The sequence below is a fragment of the Triturus cristatus genome, chromosome 8, assembly GCF_964204655.1.
Source record: "Triturus cristatus chromosome 8, aTriCri1.1, whole genome shotgun sequence".
Classification (NCBI taxonomy): Eukaryota; Metazoa; Chordata; class Amphibia; order Caudata; family Salamandridae; genus Triturus; species Triturus cristatus.
The window spans coordinates 27,772,855-27,791,927 of NC_140591.1; the positions used below are offsets into that span (position 1 = coordinate 27,772,855).

Here is a 19,073-nt window from a genome sequence, read left to right on the forward strand (position 1 = left end):
GGGTCAGGCCTCAAAGATTCCGGCAGGTTGTTCCATAACTTTGCACCCAGGAAACCAAAGGATCTGCCGCCTGTACGAGTAAGACGTATTTTGGGCAGAATGGCCAAATTAGTATTGGAGGACCACAAGGGTCTGGATGTTAAGTACTGGTTGACACGTTTATTGAGGTACACAGCACCAACCTTATGAAAAGCTTTAAAAAGATGGTCAAGGCCTCAAAGTCAATCCGCTCTTTGATGCGGAGCCAGTGCAAAGATTTAAGAACCAGGGTCATGCAGGTTCTAAGACTAGATCGCATGATGACTCTGGCAGCCGGATTTTGGACCACTTGCAGACGCTGGATCAGAGATTTAGGGATACCAAGGTACAGACAGTTGACAGTCGAGCTTAGATGTCACGAGAGCCTACACAACGATCCTTGTGCTCTCCAGCGGTAGGAGCGACAAGAATTTTTTCAACATTCGGAGTAAACCGAAGCAAACGCCTGAGAGATGTTGAATCTGAGGATGCATCGACAATGATTTGTCGATGATTATTCCTAGATTTTTTACTTTCTCTTTTTCAACGGGCCGAGGTGGCAAATCCTTAGGCCACCAGGAGCTTCAGTCACGTGTTTCGTGACCACCAAAGAAAACCGCTTCCGTCTAGTCCAGATTGCATTTCAGCTGGTTTACCTTGAGCCAATCAAAAACCTTCAAGAGGCAGGAATTAATCATTGTCCCATCAAAATCCGAGCCTTTGTCACAGAAAATAAGCTGCGTAAGAGAATTTTGGCGCCTGCTTCCTCCACCAAGGATGCTAAGGGAGAGAGGTAGATATTAAAAAGGGTTGGGCTAAGAATAGAGCCTTGAGGGACGCCAACATTGATAGCAGGGACTGGAGAGGAATTTATATTTTGGCGGACGAGATATCCGCCATCATTGTGACGGAGTAACCCGTCCGCCGAAATCTAAATCAGCCGCTTTGTCTTCAGGGAGTTTTTTTAGGTCCGTATTGCACCCAGGATCTTCTCCAGCGGCATCCCCCATAGATATGAGTGAGAGCTCCTCTTGAGGATCCATTCCCTACCTGGAGTGATGCTGGTTCCCTTTGACTAGCTGCAATTTGTGTGACCCCAACTTGAGCATTGTCCTGCTGTGTCGCAGGGGGTCAGGCTCCCTCTGTTCAGACTCTATTGGGTGCCAAGCCCAGTGCCTCCGACACCGTAGGCTTGCCCATCACCATTTATAAATCTGGTGGGCAGAGTATTCTTGGCCTGGCTGACGTGAAGTCCTCCTACAGGGCAATGGAGATTACTCCATTTGGCAGAATATTAATCTGTCCCTAAATTCGCATAACTCCATAAGTGTTCATAATATGTATTGGCCATTTTTCTTTCGGCATGTTCCATCTGACGTGCAGTGTAGTACGCTAAATTGGCATCACTGTGCTGTATAAACCCTGCAGTAAAACATATTTAAGTTTAAAAAAAATGGTGTGAGGAATATCTTCATTTGGACTTTGGAGTTTCATTCTGGTCATACCAGCCAGGTGTAGATAGGGTGGAGGAGAAACACACCATATCTCATCTGGCACTGTGGGCATTGTACTGCATTACTGGATCACTGGACCTGTGGGACCCAAGACCTAGAGGTTTAAATACCCTTTGTTACAGGAACAGGTTTTGTTCTATATCATGCGTGACTGTTCAGTGTGAATATGATATAAATGTGTATAATCACAATTCTTTTAGATGCTGCTTACATTCCAGGATGCAGTTGCTAGTTTCTCAGAACAAGAGCGGGAGCTGTTACACAACTGGCAAAAGGATCTTTATGGAAATCTGATGAAAGAAATTCACCAAGTCTTGATGTCACTCGGTAACGTTACAATGGCTGAATTTTTTTAATGTTTGCTCAGCCTATAAATTATTTAACTGTTTGCCTTATTTTGAAGTCTCATAAGTTTGGAAACATGTTTTTGCATTTCCCTTCACTATTCGAGTTCTCATTGGGCTTGCGCTTTGTTTATTTGATTTTAGATACGCCAGATGTGCTAATTTGGAGTTAGAATGGGAACCCACTATCTATGTATTGAATAGGCGATAGGCATTTAGTTAGTCAAGTTAGCTTTAGCACCGTAAGCAGTTTTTGTTGAATTCGTTCTTTTGCCCTCTGTTTGGAGGACTTTTTGATAACATTGGAAGATATCATAGCAACTCTGCCATGTTTGAAATAAAATAGAGTAGTTTTTTTGCAATTCACATCTCATTTTTGTCTAAGGACTATTTAAATTTCCTTTGGGCTGAATTTTTTGTTTAATTTATGTAGTTTTAGATACACAAGACATGAAGTGCTATGGCGAGCAAAAATTGAGGTAGGATAGCAGCCCACTACCTATGCATTGAGCTTCTGATGTTATACAAGTGGCAAACTTAAATATTTTTCTTCTGCGGTTAGCACTACAAGATTTGTCTTCTTACTACTTTTTACCCTCTGCTGGCAAGGGGGTCCATTCTAACCAACGTCATGATCTGTCTTATTTGGGTTAAATGTCAGAACATTTGTTGCCATCCATGTCTCATTTTCCTTTAGGACTTTTCCAGTATCCAGTTCTCTCCAGTGAATGCCCTTCTCGTATTTACCGACTCACCTGCATGCTGGAGCCCCAACAAACCTCCTGCACTTAAAGATACTAGTAAAGACCCCACCTCTTCTCCCCATCTGCTCCTGCTGTACACGACTCACGCCTTCCAAAACCCAGGCCCACTAGCATCCCTGCATATCAGCAAAGTGGCTGCTACCTCATTAACCCTGTCACAGATTCTGCCTTCACCAAAGAGGTTCCCTACATAATAACTTAATGTAGCAGATGATGGGTACAACTGCAGATCACTTACACATTCCCCTGTCTTTTTTAAACAGGTCCTGTGATTGCAGCCACTGTCTTTTCGTTGAGAGCGAAAGAAAATGATGGGCTGTTCCCTGTGGATGTTGGGGACTCTGACAGAAGTCAAAGTGATGACCATTCTCCAAGTGAGTGCGAAGGGTAAACCTATTTCTTCATTAATTCTTTTTGCACACTCACATGTGTAGCAGTGCTTACTCACTGATACAAGCATACCCACACACACATTGGCAAGGACAGACCTGCATATGCTTGGGTGCACAAGTGCCTTAACACATGCATGCATGAGATATGGTTGGAATAATCTCTTCATCTCATTATCTAATATCTTCAGGTATTTCCACTTGAAAATAAATCAGAAGTTATCAGGAAATACCTTATGGGTATGTGAAAGTATACAACCTGGTGAAGTGCAGAGTAAGACTTTCCAATCAGTGACTAATGGCAGTTGTATTTGCATTGCGTATTTATTTAAAAGGGCCTCATATGCTAATAGGCTTCTTGGCACTGTGGAATGAATGACCGAGATTGGAAAAGTCACTTGTGCGGTTATACCGTGACTTTGGCTGCTTTGTGGGTTCTAGATTGATATACTCATTTTAAGTTAGACTTCAGCAGAGCATGAAGATGTTCTTCAGCTTTTTACTCCTCCGTCGAAGACTTCAATGTGTGACTTCATAGAGTGATGGACAGAGAGAGCATAACTCCATGCGACTTCTTGATAATAGATGAGCGCTGAGTGTCCACCGGGGCACAGGCCCTATTGTCAGGACTAATAAGTATAGAAACTGATCAATAATGTCATATTGAGTGATGACACAGAAAGTGTGGTGACAGGAAGTGAATCCTGAACCGTACTATAGCCTTTAATGGTAGTGGGCCTATTCAGTAGTCACGTGTCAGATAGAAACTTTGCTGAATTCATTAGCTATAAAGTTAAACATTTAGGAGATGTGGCCAGGGAGGAGACCAGGCAAGACTGCTCTCCATTGAAACCCCCGTTTCTCCCCCAAGTTATGCAGAGGTTACCGGTGGGAGCAGGCCCAGATGTGGCCCCCACACCTATAATACGGCTGTCCTGGCCGAGCGGAGGGAATGGCAGCAATCTTGCCTGTGAGCCCGTGCTAGGCCTTGACTCCAGCAGTGGCAGTCCCTGAGATGGAAGCAGTGGGCATTTGGTAGCGCGGGGCGCCAGCGGTGGTAGGCCCACCTGGATGACTCGTTGGGGGTGGTCCTCCTGTCTGGAGCCACACCCGCTGAGGCAAAAATATACGTGGAATGACCCGGTGTGCGTTCCGGGGTCGCAGCGGTGAGGGCGGGCCCTAACCTGGAGGGCACCACTCCCCTAGAGCCAGTTGAGGTCACCAAACAGCACTTGGAGCAGCGAGGGTTTGGGTGGGCCCTGCCTGGAGGCCCTAGCCTGCCTGCTGACTATCCTGTAGAAACCCCAGTCCGAGGTGTGCACAGCAGCTCGGCCCTTAGCTTGTAAAGAAGCCCGTCAAAAGAACATGAGCGGGAGAGCAGGGGGCCCTGCGGCGCTGGTGACTAGTAATCACGCAGTGGGGCCCTGGGGTGACTACCCCCTGGCTAGTGTCGATCGGGTTGCCAGTGACTGACACTGGTCGACCCTCATGCAGAGGAGCTGCTGGGGATTGTTTGAGGTGCGGTGAGTGAGACTGGGGTTGCATGCCTGAGGCCGTGCGTCCAGAAAGCTGATAGCAGACCGGGGACCATTGAGGGATTGTGGGCCTTGAGTCCCCAGGGGAACTTGTGCCGGGAGGCGCCTTTGACACCGGTACGGCGGGCCTGAGGTGTGGTGGTTCCCTCACCACTGCCAGCAAACAAAGCCAAGACCTCCCACTCCTCGTCGATCAAGGAAGTACAACATTGGCCCAGGTTAGTTTTCTCACTGTATTGCCTGTACTGCTTCCGTCTTGTTGTGCCCGTAACTGCTGTTCTCTGTCCTCCCCCGCTGTCTGTACTTGCTCTGTGCCCGTTTTTTCCCCTCTGTTCCCCTCACTGTTCCTGTGTCTCTGCCCGGTTTTTGCCTCTGTTCCCCTCGCTGCCCCCGTGTCTCTCTGCCCGTTTTTGCTTCTGCTCCCTCGTTGCCCCGGTAACCCTGTGCCCGTTTTGCCTTTTGTTCCCCTCGCTGCCCCCGCATTCTGTAACCTTCTTCGCCTTCTGTAACACTCATTGCCCCCTTACTTGTGCCTTTTTGCCTTCTGTGCCCTTCGTAGTCCCGCTCCGCCGCTGCGTCCCCGCCCCCTGACTGCCCATTCGCTGCCCCCACCTCCCAGCTGCTCCTCCCTCCCACCTCCCCATATATGCCCGCCGAAGCGCGGGCGCGCCGCTGGCGCGCCTAAGGCAAGCACGTCTGCGCCCGTCCGTGCCTGGACCGCGCCCAGCGCCAGAACCCCTGGTCGCCACACCCGCCACAAGGAACGCCGCCACTACGATGCCAGCACTCTGCATGCTCTCAACCCCGGACGGACCCACACCTGCTTCAAGGCCACCCCGAAACGCACACACGGTCCCTTCACCTGCCGGAACTGCAGCTACACCAGCCTCAGAACCGACGAACCACCTGCCAAAAAAGACCTCAGCCACCTCCGATGCGTACTTCTGAACACCCGCTCCGCACGCAAACACGCCGTCGAGCTCTGGGGCCTGCTCGACACAACATCCCTGGACGTCGCCTTCCTGACGGAGACGTGGATGAACGACTCCTCCGCACCCGACATTGCCTTAGCCATCCCAGACGGCTACAAGATCACCCGCAGAGACCGCACCAACGGAGTCGGAGGAGGAATCGCCATCGTCCACAAGAACAGCATCAGGGTCTCGACCAGCACCGCCGACACTCTCAGCACCGCCGAAGACATGCATTTCCAGATCCACACAGACCCTAACTCCACCCTCAGAGGCACTCTCGTCAACCGACCACCCGGACCCTGCCCCCAGTTCAGCGACTCCATCGCCGACTTCATCAGCACGCACGCCCTGACCTCTACCGACTACATCCTCCTCGTAGACCTGAACTTTCACCTTGAGAACAACGACAGCAACACCACAACCCTGATCGATAACCTCGCCAACCTCTGACTGAGGCAACTCGTCACTACGCCCACCCACTCTGCCAGCCACACGCTCGACCCCGTCTTCTCTTCAAGCCCACACGTCTCCTTCAACCACACCACCGAACTCCTCTGGACCGACCACCGCTGCATCCACTTCACCTTCCAGAAACCCACCACACACCACCGCACCCAACAGATCCCCCGCCGCTGCTGGAGCAAAATCACCGAAGATCAACTAAATGCAAACCTCGCTCTCAGACGCTGCCTACAGCCTCAGACGCTGGATCGAGGACTGCGCCAACACCCTTGCCCCGCTGAAAAAAAACACCCTACAGAGACACCAGCAAGAGGGCCAGCTGGTTCACCCCAGAACTTCTAGCCACCAAGCAAGCTTGCCGGAAGCTAGAGAAGAAACGGCACAGTGAACAGACCCCCGGACAGCCACGCAGCACACAAGGACACCATCCGCAACCACCACCACCACCTCATCAGGGCTGCCAAGAGAACCGCCTTCAAAAACCGCCTCGACAACAACGCACACGACAGCAAGGAGCTCTTCAACATCGTGAAGGAACTCTCCAACCCCAGCTCCAACACCAACGACAGCCCGCCGTCACAAGCCCTGTGCGACTCCCTCGCCACTTTCTTCCACCGCAAGCTAGCAGACATCCACGACGGCGTCAACACCCAGACAGCCCCAACAGACAGAAACACAACAGACTCCCCTCACATCATCGACCACGACCCCCTGTTAGCCTGGGCCAGCGTGAGCATCGATGACACCATCAAGACCATGAGCACAATCCACTCTGGCTCTCCGTCAGATCCTTTCCCGCACCACGTCTTCAACAAAGCAAGCAGTTCCATCGCACCCCACTTGCGCAACGTCATCAACCTCTCCCTCGAGACCGCGACCTTTCCAGAGAGCTGGAAACACGCCGAGATCAACGCCCTACTCAAAAAATCCAAGGCAGACCCAAGAGACCTCAAGAATTTCTGGTCCATCTCTCTGTTCCCGTTCCCGGCCAAGGTCATAGGGAAGATCGTCAACAGACAGCTAACCTGATACCTCGAAGAAAACAGAATCCTGGACCCTTCCCAGTCAGGGTTCCGCAGCAACCACAGCACCGAGACCGCCCTCATCGCCGCCACCGAGGACATCAGGACCCTGCTGTACAATGGTGAGACCGCAGCACTCATCCTCCTAGACGTCTCCGCCGCATTTGACACCGTCTGCCACCGCACAATACGCGCACGCCTCCACGCCGCAGGGATCCGAGACAAGGCTCGGGAATGGACCACATCCTTCCTCTCAGGCAGAACCCAGAGGGTCCGCCTCCCCCCATTCCGATCCGAAGCCTCCGAGATCATCTGCGGCGTACCCCAGGGATCCTCCCTCAGCCCGACACTGTTCAACATCTACATGACCCCGCTTGCACACGTCGCCCGACAGCACGACCTCATCATAATCTCTTACGCCGACGACACTCAACTGATCCTCTCCCTCACCAAGGACCCCATTGTGAGAAGTTGGCCTGATGTATGATGTCACTAGTTCTAGTGTACACCTTATATCAGTCCAAACAACCCTTATGGTGATTGGTTGTAAAGTCAACCTTATAGACCAGCTATCCTAGTGGTAGCATGGACAAGAGCAGTCTTAGGCTAAACTCTGAATGGCATGTGAAGCCAGCTGTGATACCATATATAATCCCTTGAATACCAAATGAAAGGACACCACAACAGATATATATATATAAAATAAAGTGTATTCATTCTAGTCAAACCCTCAGCACTCTTTATGAGATTCGAGGTAAGTACAACACAGTCTTATTTAAGCATACATTAAGTCACACAGGTAAGTAATACAGTTAGGCCCTAGGGGCCACTCAAACCATATACTAAAGAAGTGGTATAAGGACCACTGTCACGGAAATAGAATAGGCCTAGGCCTAGGGGATCGCTGGGGCTACACTACACTACCAACAGTTAGGAAGTGGGAGGCCCACGGGATTCAGGTGCAGAGTGGAAACACTCACGCGTAATGCGTATAGTCGATAGAAATAGCACAGTTTTGAAATAAGCAGTTTAAGGACACTACTGAAGCAGCTAGAGAGTCGAGACTCGGAAACTAGACCTTAGGATAGTCACTACCCTTGTGAGCACCGAAGTACCCAAGTTACCTAGCCCACGGGCTGCGGGTGCATAGGTGTGAACTTGCGTCGGGTTTCGTCGTGGACTTCTATGGATGCCTGAGGGAAAGTTGCTGACAGGCAGTCAGTGCAGAGTGTCCGGTGGATCCCAAGGCCGGGATCAAGAAGGAAGGGTACCTGCAAGCAGAAGGGACAGAGTCAAGGTCACTAGCCAGTGACCTGGAACCAGGAAGGAACCAGGCGATGTCGTGAAGATTGCAGGTGAAGGGTGAAGCTTGTCGCTGCAGCCACGGGTACCAGGAGACGTCGAGGACGACCAGGACCAGGAGGCGAGCTGTCCCACGAAGGCTCTTGCTGTCGGCGGCGTCGAAGTCGAACTAGGACTCACCAAGCCTTGGCAAGCGGAACCCACGAAGAACGGAGGGCTTGCTTCTGGTGCAGACCAGGAAGGTCTGGGGTGCTTCTCTTTTGCAAAGAAGCGGGAGCCAGTCTGGAGGAGCCAAACCAGCAGTGAAGATTTCAAGGTGTGTCTTCACAGAGGCCGCTAGCCAACGGGCAAGCAACCGGACAGACGCGGCAAGCAGGAAAATGCAGAAGGGCCCCACGCAGGACTCGTGGAGTGTGGGGGGGCTGATCTTCGGTGCAGATGGTGCTTGGGGTTGGGGCTTCTCAATCCCCGGTGCACAACTTCGAGGGTACCTCAGAAGCTGCGCTGGAAGATACTCGCCACTTTTCCTAGGTAGCCGGTCCCACATCTCTCGTCGCCTCCACGGATCTCAGCTCAGCTGTGGATGTGGATCAGGGTCGGAGAAGTCTGGAAGTCAAGGCTCTGGTCGGGCTCTGCAGTCGGTCCCTCGTAGAACTTCAGCAAAGCAAAGGGTAGTCTCTTGATGGTGCCTGTTTGCACAGGGTAGCCACTCCTTGGCCACAAGGGAGATTCTTCAGTCTTCTTCTTTCGTCGAATGTCGAAGGTCCAGAGTTTCTGTTCAAGTTGCAGGTTCAGGATAATCTAATCTCCTGGGGCCCAGCTACCACTCTTATACTAATCTGGGGGGCTGGGTTGCCTGCTAGGTCACGCCTTATGGGTGGGACCTGGGAGGGGGGCGGTTACACCCCCTTCCCTTTGTCCAGTTTCGCGCCAGGACTGGGGCTGGTGTGCCCCAGCACCGGTTTGAACTGGACTATGCATGGAGCACCTTGTGTGCCCCAGGCAGTGTCTCGTTTCATTCATCCCTCCCTGCCCCAATACACTAAGGCCTGTCTGGGGTGGTGCTCGCACCTCCCAAGGCAGGAAACCTATTGTCCAAGCCTCCCTTGCCGGGATCACTCCCAGCAGCAGGAGGTCAGACTTGTGTCGTGGCAGCAGCATCCATTTTGTGATGCTGGGGCTCTGGTTAACTTTAACCGGGTAAGTAGGTTACAACATGTCTTCTCCCTCTAGAAGAGAGGGATAATATCCTCATCCCCAGAAATGGGATGGGGGTATTATTCCAAAGTGTTAGACACCTTACACGACATGTTTTGATAAAGCCAAACCATAGTTACCATAACCGTTTAAGATTATAAGGCACTTTTAAGAGTATATGGTAAGCTATATCATAGAACAGCTATAAGGACATGGTTCCGAAAGCTGCAGACAGGCTCAGCTCATGCTAGAGCACCATCTCACATGTTACCAAGCACTCTGCCTCCAGGATTGTTAAGGCCTGCCGTAGGAGTGGCTGATAGGTACACATGTGTCTATATATAAGATAGGTATAGGAATACTACACCTAAGCAAGGGGTGATTACACGACCTTGCCCCAGCTGAGTGATCAGCCAGTTGTGTCATAATGGAAGGCCAGGCCAGGGGTGGCATAATACATGCTGCAGCCCCTGGTAGGCCTAGGGTACACCTATGCCCTGGGTACCTAAGGTTCACTGTACAGGGGCCAATAAGGTGATCCTATCCAATTGGGTTATGCACCTAAAGTACATAGTATCAATTTAGAGAGAGAACAGCAGGGCTGTGGGTCTGGTTAGCAGGCCCACAGCCACATGTAAGTCGAAAACCAGTAAAGCAAAAGCAAAAAGTGGGGGTGAACATAGAAAGCAGACCCTACTCTCCTACACAACCCCCCCCCCCCAAACTTAGGGACATTAAACTAGACCAGTTGAGTCTTCATGTTCTAAGTGGAAATATCTGGAGAGTCCATCTGCATTGGCATGGTCAGTCCCAGGTCTATGTTCCACTGTGAAGTCCATCCCCTGTATGGAAATGGACCACCTAAGAAGTTTGGGATTTTCACCCTTCATCTGATTTAGCCACAAGAGGGGCTTATGGTCTGTCTGAATCTTGAAGTGAGTGCCAAACAAGTATGGCCTCAGCTTCTTCAGGGCCTAAACCACAGCAAAGGCCTCCCTCTCAATAGCTGACCAACGTTTCTCTCTAGGGGTCAGCCTTCTACTTATAAAAGCAATGGGCTGGTCTTGACCATCTATATCAAGTTGTGAAAGAACAGCTCCCACACCCAACTCAGAAGCATCTGTCTGGACAATGAACTCTTTGGAGTAGTCTGGACTTTTCAGAATAGGTGCACTGCACATGGCCTGCTTCAGGTCATCAAATGCTTTTTGACAGCTTACTGTCCACTGAACCTTCTTTGGCATTTTCTTGGAGGTCAAGTCATTAAGTAGTGTCACAATGGACCCATAGTTCTTAACAAACTTTCTGTAGTACCCAGTCAGGCCCAAGAAAGCTCTGACCTGAGTCTGGGTAGTTGGAGGAGTCCAGTCCTTTATGGTCTGGATCTTGCTCTCCAGTGGTTGAACCTGACCCCCACCAACTAGGTGGCCCAGGTATACAACCTTGCTCTGCCCTATCTGGCACTTAGTGGCCTTGATAGTGAGGCCTGCCTTTTGCAGGGCCTCTAAAACATTCCTCAGGTGGACCAGGTGATCCTCCCAGGTGGAGCTAAAGACAGCAATATCATCAAGATAAGCTGCACAATAATCATCCAACCCAGTAAGGACTTGATTCACCAACCTTTGGAAAGTGGCAGGTGCATTCTTCAAACCAAAGGGCATTACCACAAATTGATAATGTCCTCCTGGGGTCGAGAAAGCAGTTTTGGCCTTTGCATTCTCAGCTAGTCTGATTTGCCAGTAGCCTGCTGTCAGGTCAAATGTGCTCAAAAACTTAGCAGCTGCCAGTCTGTCAATGAGCTCATCTGCCCTAGGTATTGGGTGGGCATCTGTCCTAGTGACAGCATTGATACCTCTGTAATCCACGCAAAACCTCATCTCTCTCTTACCATCTTGGGTGTGAGGTTTTGGCACAAGAACTACAGGACTAGCCCAAGGGCTCTCTGAAGGTTCAATGACTCCCAGCTCCAACATCTTTTGTACCTCAACTTTTATGCAGTCCCTGACATGGTCAGGTTGCCTGTAGATTTTACTCTTCACAGGCAGACTGTCACCAGTGTCCACCTCATGGGTGCAACAGTTTGTCTGACTTGGGGTCAGAGAGAACATATGTCTGTAGGATTGCAGAACTTGTCTGCAGTCCTGTTGCTGATGGACAGTGAGGCTGTCAGAAAAGACCACACCATCAACTGAGCCATCATCAGGGTTCTGAGTTAACAGGTCTGGGAGAGGGTCACTCTCTTCCTCCTGCCCCTCATCTGTAGCCATGAGTAAGCCCATGTCTGCCCTGTCAACATATGCCTTCAATCTGTTGACATGAAGCACCCTGTGGGGGCTTCTGGGAGTCCCAAGGTACACCAAGTAGGTGACTTCTCCCTTTTTCTCAACAATAGTGTGGGGTCCAGACCATTTGTCTTGGAGTGCTGCTGGGGCCACTGGCTCCAACACCCACACTTTCTGTCCTGGCTGGTAAACAGTCAGCACAGCCTTTTGGTCATGCCAAGCTTTTTGGAGTTCTTGGCTTGCCTCAAGGTTTTTAGGAGCCTTCTTCATATACTCTGCCATCCTGGAGCGGAGACCAAGTACATAATCCACTATATCAAGTTTGGGTTGTCTGAGAGGTCTCTCCCATCCTTCCCTTACTAAACATAGGGGTCCTCTTACAGGATGCCCAAACAAAAGCTCAAAAGGGCTGTAGCCAACCCCCTTTTGTGGGACCTCTCTGTAAGCAAACAGAAGGCAGGGTAAAAGGATGTCCCATCTTCGCCTAAGCTTGTCTGGTAAACCTTTTATCATTCCCTTTAGGGTCTTGTTGAATCTCTCAACAAGCCCATTGCACTGTGGGTGATAGGGTGTGGTGAACTTGTAGTTCACACCACACTCCTTCCACATTGCAGTCAAATATCCTGACATGAAGTTGGCACCTCTGTCAGAAATGACCTCCTTTTGGAAAGCCCACTCTGGAGAATACTCCAAGCAGGGCCCTTGCCACAACAGGAGCTGTTGTGGTCCTCAGGGAAATAGCTTCTGGATACCTGGTGGCATGATCCACTATCACCAGTATAAATCTGTGCCCAGATGCTGTTTGTGGGTCCATTGGTCCTACAATATCTATGCCCACTCTTTCAAAGGGAACCCCCACCACAGGTAGTGGTATGAGGGGGGCCTTTATGGTGCCACCTGATTTGCCACTGGCTTGGCAGGTGACACAGGAGCGACAAAACTCCTTGGTATCTTCTGACATATGGGGCCAGTGAAGGTGAGGGACAAGCCTGTCCCAAGTCTTGTTCTGGCCTAAGTGTCCTGCAAGGGGAATATCATGGGCCAAGGTAAGAAGGAAGCCTCTGAACTTCAGTGGTATGACCAACCTCCTGGATGCACCAGGCTTGGGGTCCCTAGCCTCTGAATACAGTAGCCCTTCATCCCAATACACTCTATGGGTACCTTGAGCATTCCCTGCAGCCTCAGCAGCAGCCTGCTGTCTGAGCGGTTCAAGAGAGGGGCAGTCTAATTGAGCCTGCCTCAGATCTGCCCTTGAAGGTCCCCCTGTCCCAAGAAACTCAACCTGATCAGGTTCAAGTTCTTCTAGGACAGTTCCTTCAGGGCTCTCAGAATCATCCTCCTGTGAGGGCTGATCCAGTGTCTGAGGCAGAGGGGGGGAAGGCACAGCCTTTACCCTACTGCTCTTTCTCTTGGGTTGTGACTGGTCCATAGTTTTAGGATCCAGCACTTGTTCAGTGGTGCACTTTTTGGCCTGTGACCTGGTCACAGCAAGGACATGTGCATCTATCCCCAGCATTTCTGCATGGGTCCTATACTCCACTTCAGACCAAACTGAAGTTTCAAGATCATTGCCCAGTAAACACTCTACAGGAAAGTCTGAACTAACGACAACTTTCTTGAGGCCAGTTACCCCTCCCCAGGAGAAGTTAACAATAGCCACACTATGGGAGGTAGTGGCATTGCTAGCGTTGGTCACTAGGTAATTCTCACCTAGTATGATCTGTCCAGGGTCCACAAAGGCAGGTGTCACCATTGTGACACTAGCCCCAGTGTCCCTGTAGGCCTGAGCCATTCTTTGGTTGATAAAAGGAGTCTGTCTGTACTTGCCCAGGTTACTGGGGCTTACAGTAGAGGACAAAGCCAAGTCCCCATCACAGATCAGAACAGCCTGAGTAGGTATTCTGACTAGGCCAGAATCCTCCTCAGTTCCCAGGGTTAACCCTACTACACCCTTTTGCTGGGAACCACCACTTACAGCTGAACTAGGGGGTACAGTTGCCTTAGGGGCAATGGTGGCTGGGGGCTTATCCTTTTTGGTGCACTCACTAAACCAATGTGAGTTGGACTAACAATAGTTGCACCATGGTTTCTTTTGGCCATCTTTCTTTTTATCCTTTTTGGGACCACCCTCCCCCTGAGCCTTTTGGGGGCCTGGTGAAGACTTCTGGTCTTTTTGCTTCTGATCATTACCCTTCTGGTCTGCCTTTTTCTGATCACCGCCCTGGTTTTGGTTTTTCTGCTTAACTCTAGTCCTGACCCATCTATCTGCCTTCTTTCCCAATTCTTGGGGAGAAGTCAGATCAGAATCAATCAGGTGTTGATGCAGTAGCTGGTTTTGACAGTTGTTAAGGATTTGTTCTCTCATGATCAAATTATACAATCCTGTATAGTCCTTAACCTTACTTCCCACTAGCCAGCCTTCCAGAGCCTTAGTGGCACAATCTACAAAGTCAGTCCAGTCCTGAGTCTGTGTCTTCTGGGTATCCCTGAACAACAACCTGTATTGTTCAGTGGTTAGGCCAAACCCATCAATCAGAGCACTCTTCAGGACAGTGTAATTGTCTGCATCCTCATCACTAACTGTGAGGAGCTGGTCTCTACCTTTCTCAGAGAGGGAGAGCCACAAGATAGCTGCCCACTGACTTTGGGGTACCTGCTGTACTTTGCAAGCCCTCTCCAAAGCAGTTATCCATTTGTGGATGTCACCCCCACACTTGTAGGGAGGGACAATCTTGCTCAGGTTTCTATTATCATAGTGCCTGTCTCTATCCTTAGGGATATTGCTGCCACCAGTGGGTTCTAACCCACTTAACTTTTGCTCTCTAGCCAGAGCAAGCTTCTCCTTGGCAAGGGCAAGTTCTTCCCGCTCTATCCTCAGATTAGCTTCCCTCATTCTGGCTTCATGCTCCTTTCTCTGGGGGGAAGTCATTCCCCTGTGAGAAGAGGCATTAGATATGCTAGAGACATGGGAGTGAATGGATTCCCTTGAAGGGGATCTGTCTCTCCTGCTTCTCTGGTTAAGCCCACTTGGGGGTCTGTATGGGGGGGACCCCAAGCAAACTCCCATGTAAGCTTAGGTTAGCCTGGCTAAGTCTTCCTACATGGCCCTGGCTGTCTACCTCTTCATCTGAAGTCCCATCTGACTCATCTGTAGTGGGTAGACCCTCCTTTGTACCTAGGGTACTAGCCTGTGAGGCCCTAAGAGCATCATATTCCTCTAGGATCTGCACTAGCTGAAGGAGGGTAGGGTGTGCACCCTGTTTTAACTTTCTGGAGGAACACAATTGTCTCATCTCCTGAAAAGTTAGGGTATCATATCTAGAGGGGGTCTTTTTCAGACCTGCCCCTCCTGAGAGACCATCTCCTTGATCTCCTCCCAGAGACATGATCTAGTGAGGGTGTGGTGTGTGCACCTACCTACACTAGTTGTTTCTACTAAACCTCTCTGGTAGTTGTAGTCTGGGTGTGTTACTCCCTTCAACCTACAACCACTAAGTCCAGTAGGACTTAAGTATTATAATCTATGTTATATGTACCTAAACAATATCTGTGTGATCTTTCAATTTAGTATCTCAAGATTACAATGGTATTACAACAGCAAGCTCAGATCCCACCGCCGCCACCAATGTGAGAAGTTGGCCTGATGTATGATGTCACTAGTTCTAGTGTACACCTTATATCAGTCCAAACAACCCTTATGGTGATTGGTTGTAAAGTCAACCTTATAGACCAGCTATCCTAGTGGTAGCATGGACAAGAGCAGTCTTAGGCTAAACTCTGAATGGCATGGGAAGCTAGCTGTGATACCATATATAATCCCTTGAATACCAAATGAAAGGACACCACAACAGATATATATATAAAATAAAGTGTATTTATTCTAGTCAAACCCTCAGCACTCTTTATGAGATTCGAGGTAAGTACAACACAGTCTTATTTAAGCATACATTAAGTCACACAGGTAAGTAATACAGTTAGGCCCTAGGGGCCACGCAAACCATATACTAAAGAAGTGGTATAAGGACCACTGTCACGGAAATAGAATAGGCCTAGGCCTAGGGGATCGCTGGGGCTACACTACACTACCAACAGTTAGGAAGTGGGAGACCCACGGGATTCAGATGCAGAGTGGAAACACTAACGCGTAATGCGTATAGTCGATAGAAATAGTACAGTTTAGAAATAAGCAGTTTAAGGACACTTCTGAAGCAGCTAGAGAGTCGAGACTCGGAAACTAGACCTTAGGATAGTCACTACCCTTGTGAGCACCGAAGTACCCAAGTTACCTAGCCCACGGGCTGCGGGTGCATAGGTGTGAACTTGCGTCGGGTTTCGTCGTGGACTTCTATGGATGCCTGAAGGAAAGTTGCTGACAGGCAGTCAGTGCAGAGTGTCCGGTGGATCCCAAGGCCGGGATCAAGAAGGAAGGGTACCTGCAAGCAGAAGGGACAGAGTCAAGGTCACTAGCCAGTGACCTGGAACCAGGAAGGAACCAGGCGATGTCGTGAAGATTGCAGGTGAAGGGTGAAGCTTGTCGCTGCAGCCACGGGTACCAGGAGACGTCGAGGACGACCAGGACCAGGAGGCGAGCTGTCCCACGAAGGCTCTTGCTGTCGGCGGCGTCGAACTAGGACTCACCAAGCCTTGGCAAGCGGAACCCACGAAGAACGGAGGACTTGCTTCTGGTGCAGACCAGGAAGGTCTGGGGTGCTTCTCTTTTGCAAAGAAGCGGGAGCCAGTCTGGAGGAGCCAAACCAGCAGTGAAGATTTCAAGGTGTGTTGTCACAGAGGCCGCTAGCCAACGGGCAAGCAACCGGACAGACGCGGCAGGCAGGAAAATGCAGAAGGGCCCCACGCAGGACTCGTGGAGTGTGGGGGGCTGATCTTCGGTGCAGATGGTGCTTGGGGTTGGGGCTTCTCAATCCCCGGTGCACAACTTCGAGGGTACCTCAGAAGCTGCGCTGGAAGATACTCGCCACTTTTCCTAGGTAGCCGGTCCCACGTCTCTCGTCGCCTCCACGGATCTCAGCCCGGCTGTGGATGTGGATCAGGGTCGGAGAAGTCTGGAAGTCAAGGCTCTGGTCGGGCTCTGCAGTCGGTCCCTCGTAGAACTTCAGCAAAGCAAAGGGTAGTCTCTTGATGGTGCCTGTTTGCACAGGGTAGCCACTCCTTGGCCACAAGGGAGATTCTTCAGTCTTCTTCTTTCGTCGAATGTCGAAGGTCCAGAGTTTCTGTTCAAGTTGCAGGTTCAGGATAATCTAATCTCCTGGGGCCCAGCTACCACTCTTATACTAATCTGGGGGGCTGGGTTGCCTGCTAGGTCACGCCTTATGGGTGGGACCTGGGAGGGGGGCGGTTACACCCCCTTCCCTTTGTCCAGTTTCGCGCCAGGACTGGGGCTGGTGTGCCCCAGCACCGGTTTGAACTGGACTATGCATGGAGCACCTTGTGTGCCCCAGGCAGTGTCTCGTTTCATTCATCCCTCCCTGCCCCAATACACTAAGGGCTGTCTGGGGTGGTGCTCGCACCTCCCAAGGCAGGAAACCTATTGTCCAAGCCTCCCTTGCCGGGATCACTCCCAGCAGCAGGAGGTCAGACTTGTGTCGTGGCAGCAGCATCCATTTTGTGATGCTGGGGCTCTGGTTAACTTTAACCGGGTAAGTAGGTTACAACATGTCTTCTCCCTCTAGAATGGAGGGATAATATCCTCATCCCCAGAAATGGGATGGGGTTATTATTCCAAAGTGTTAGACACCTTACACGACATGTTTTGATAAAGCCAAACCATAGTTACCATAACCGTTTAAGATTATAAGGCACTTTAAGAGTACATGGTAGGCTATATCGTAGAACAGCTATAAGGACATGGTTCCGAAAGCTGCAGACAGGCTCAGCTCATGCTAGAGCACCATCTCACATGTTACCAAGCACTCTGCCTCCAGGATTGTTAAGGCCTGCCATAGGAGTGGCTGATAGGTACACATGTGTCTATATATAAGATAGGTATAGGAATACTACACCTAAGCAAGGGGTGATTACACGACCTTGCCCCAGCTGATTGATCAGCCAGTTGTGTCATAATGCCAGGCCAGGGGTGGCATAATACATGCTGCAGCCCCTGGTAGGCCTAGGGTACACCTATGCCCTTGGTACCTAAAGTACACTGTACAGGGGCCAATAAGGTGATCCTATCCAAATGGGTTATGCACCTTGTAGGAGAGTAGGGTCTGCAATCCTATGATCACCCAGATTTTTTGCTTTTGCTTCATTGGTTTACGACTTTCTCCGGCTGTGGGCCTGCCAATCAGACCCACAGCCTAGCTGTTCTCTCTCGAAATTAACACACATGTACGTTAGGTGCATCCACTAATTGGAACTGGGCCGCCTTGTCAGTCCCTGTCTCAGCCTACCACAGGTACCCAGGGCATCGGTGTACCCAGGGCCTACCAGGGGCTGAAGCATGTATTATGCCACCCCTGGAATGGCCGCCCAAATCTGACACAACTGGCTGCACGACAGCTGGGGCCACGTGGTGTAATCACCCGTTGCTGTAGGTGTAGTATTCCTACACCTAAACCCTAAAATGGACACATGGATTCCTATCAGTCACTCCTATAGCAGGCCTTATCAATCCTGAAGGCAGAGTGCAGGGAATCATGTGGGACGGTGCTCTGGCGCGAGCTGAGCCCGTCGACGGCTTGCGGAACCAAGTCCTAATAGCCGTTCCATGGTGACGCGGGCCAACTACTTTTAATGCCTTATAATCCTTGCGGTTATTTGCTAACTTTGGCCTCGCATCACCTACACATGTCGAGTAAGGTGTCATACGAATGGGAATGCGAACCCCTCGCCAGTCCTGGTGACGGGGTTGGCATTCCCCCCTTTTAGAGGGACACGACATGGAAGTAACCTTGAACCCCGGTTAAAGTTGACTCAAGCCTCAGCATCACAAAATGGATGCTGCCACCAGACACAAGTCTGACCTCCCGCTGCTGGGGGACCTTCCAGCAAGGGGAGCTTGGACAAAGGGTTTCCTGTCGAGGGCGGTGTTAGCACCGTCCCAGACAGGGTTTGTGTATCCCAGGTAGGCAGGGCTGAAAGGAAGGTGATTGCCAGTGGCACCCCGGTGCTCACTGTGCATAGCCCGGCTCAAACCAGTTTCGGGGGCACACCAGCCCCTGAGCTGGCGCGAAGCCGGACAAAGGATAGGGGTGTAACCACCCCCCTCCTGGCTCCACCCATAGGTAGAACCTAGTCACGGGCCAGCCCC

At 50.7% G+C, this 19,073-nt stretch overlaps 1 protein-coding gene across 3 annotated transcripts in view; it reads left to right on the top strand.

Annotated features, from left to right (window-relative positions):
* LOC146799877 (uncharacterized) overlaps positions 1 to 19,073 on the top strand; it is a 217,651-nt gene that overhangs the window by 48,384 nt on the left and 150,194 nt on the right. The window contains exons 2-3 of one of the 3 annotated variants that reach the window (XM_085620792.1): positions 1,733 to 1,859; positions 2,904 to 3,014. In XM_085620792.1, the coding sequence (XP_085476918.1) occupies positions 1,733 to 1,859; positions 2,904 to 3,014 (238 nt within the window). Of the gene's footprint in view, positions 1 to 1,732; positions 1,860 to 2,903; positions 3,028 to 19,073 lie in introns of all 3 variants that reach the window. The other 2 variants (XM_085620793.1, XM_085620794.1) reach the window with 2 other exon arrangements.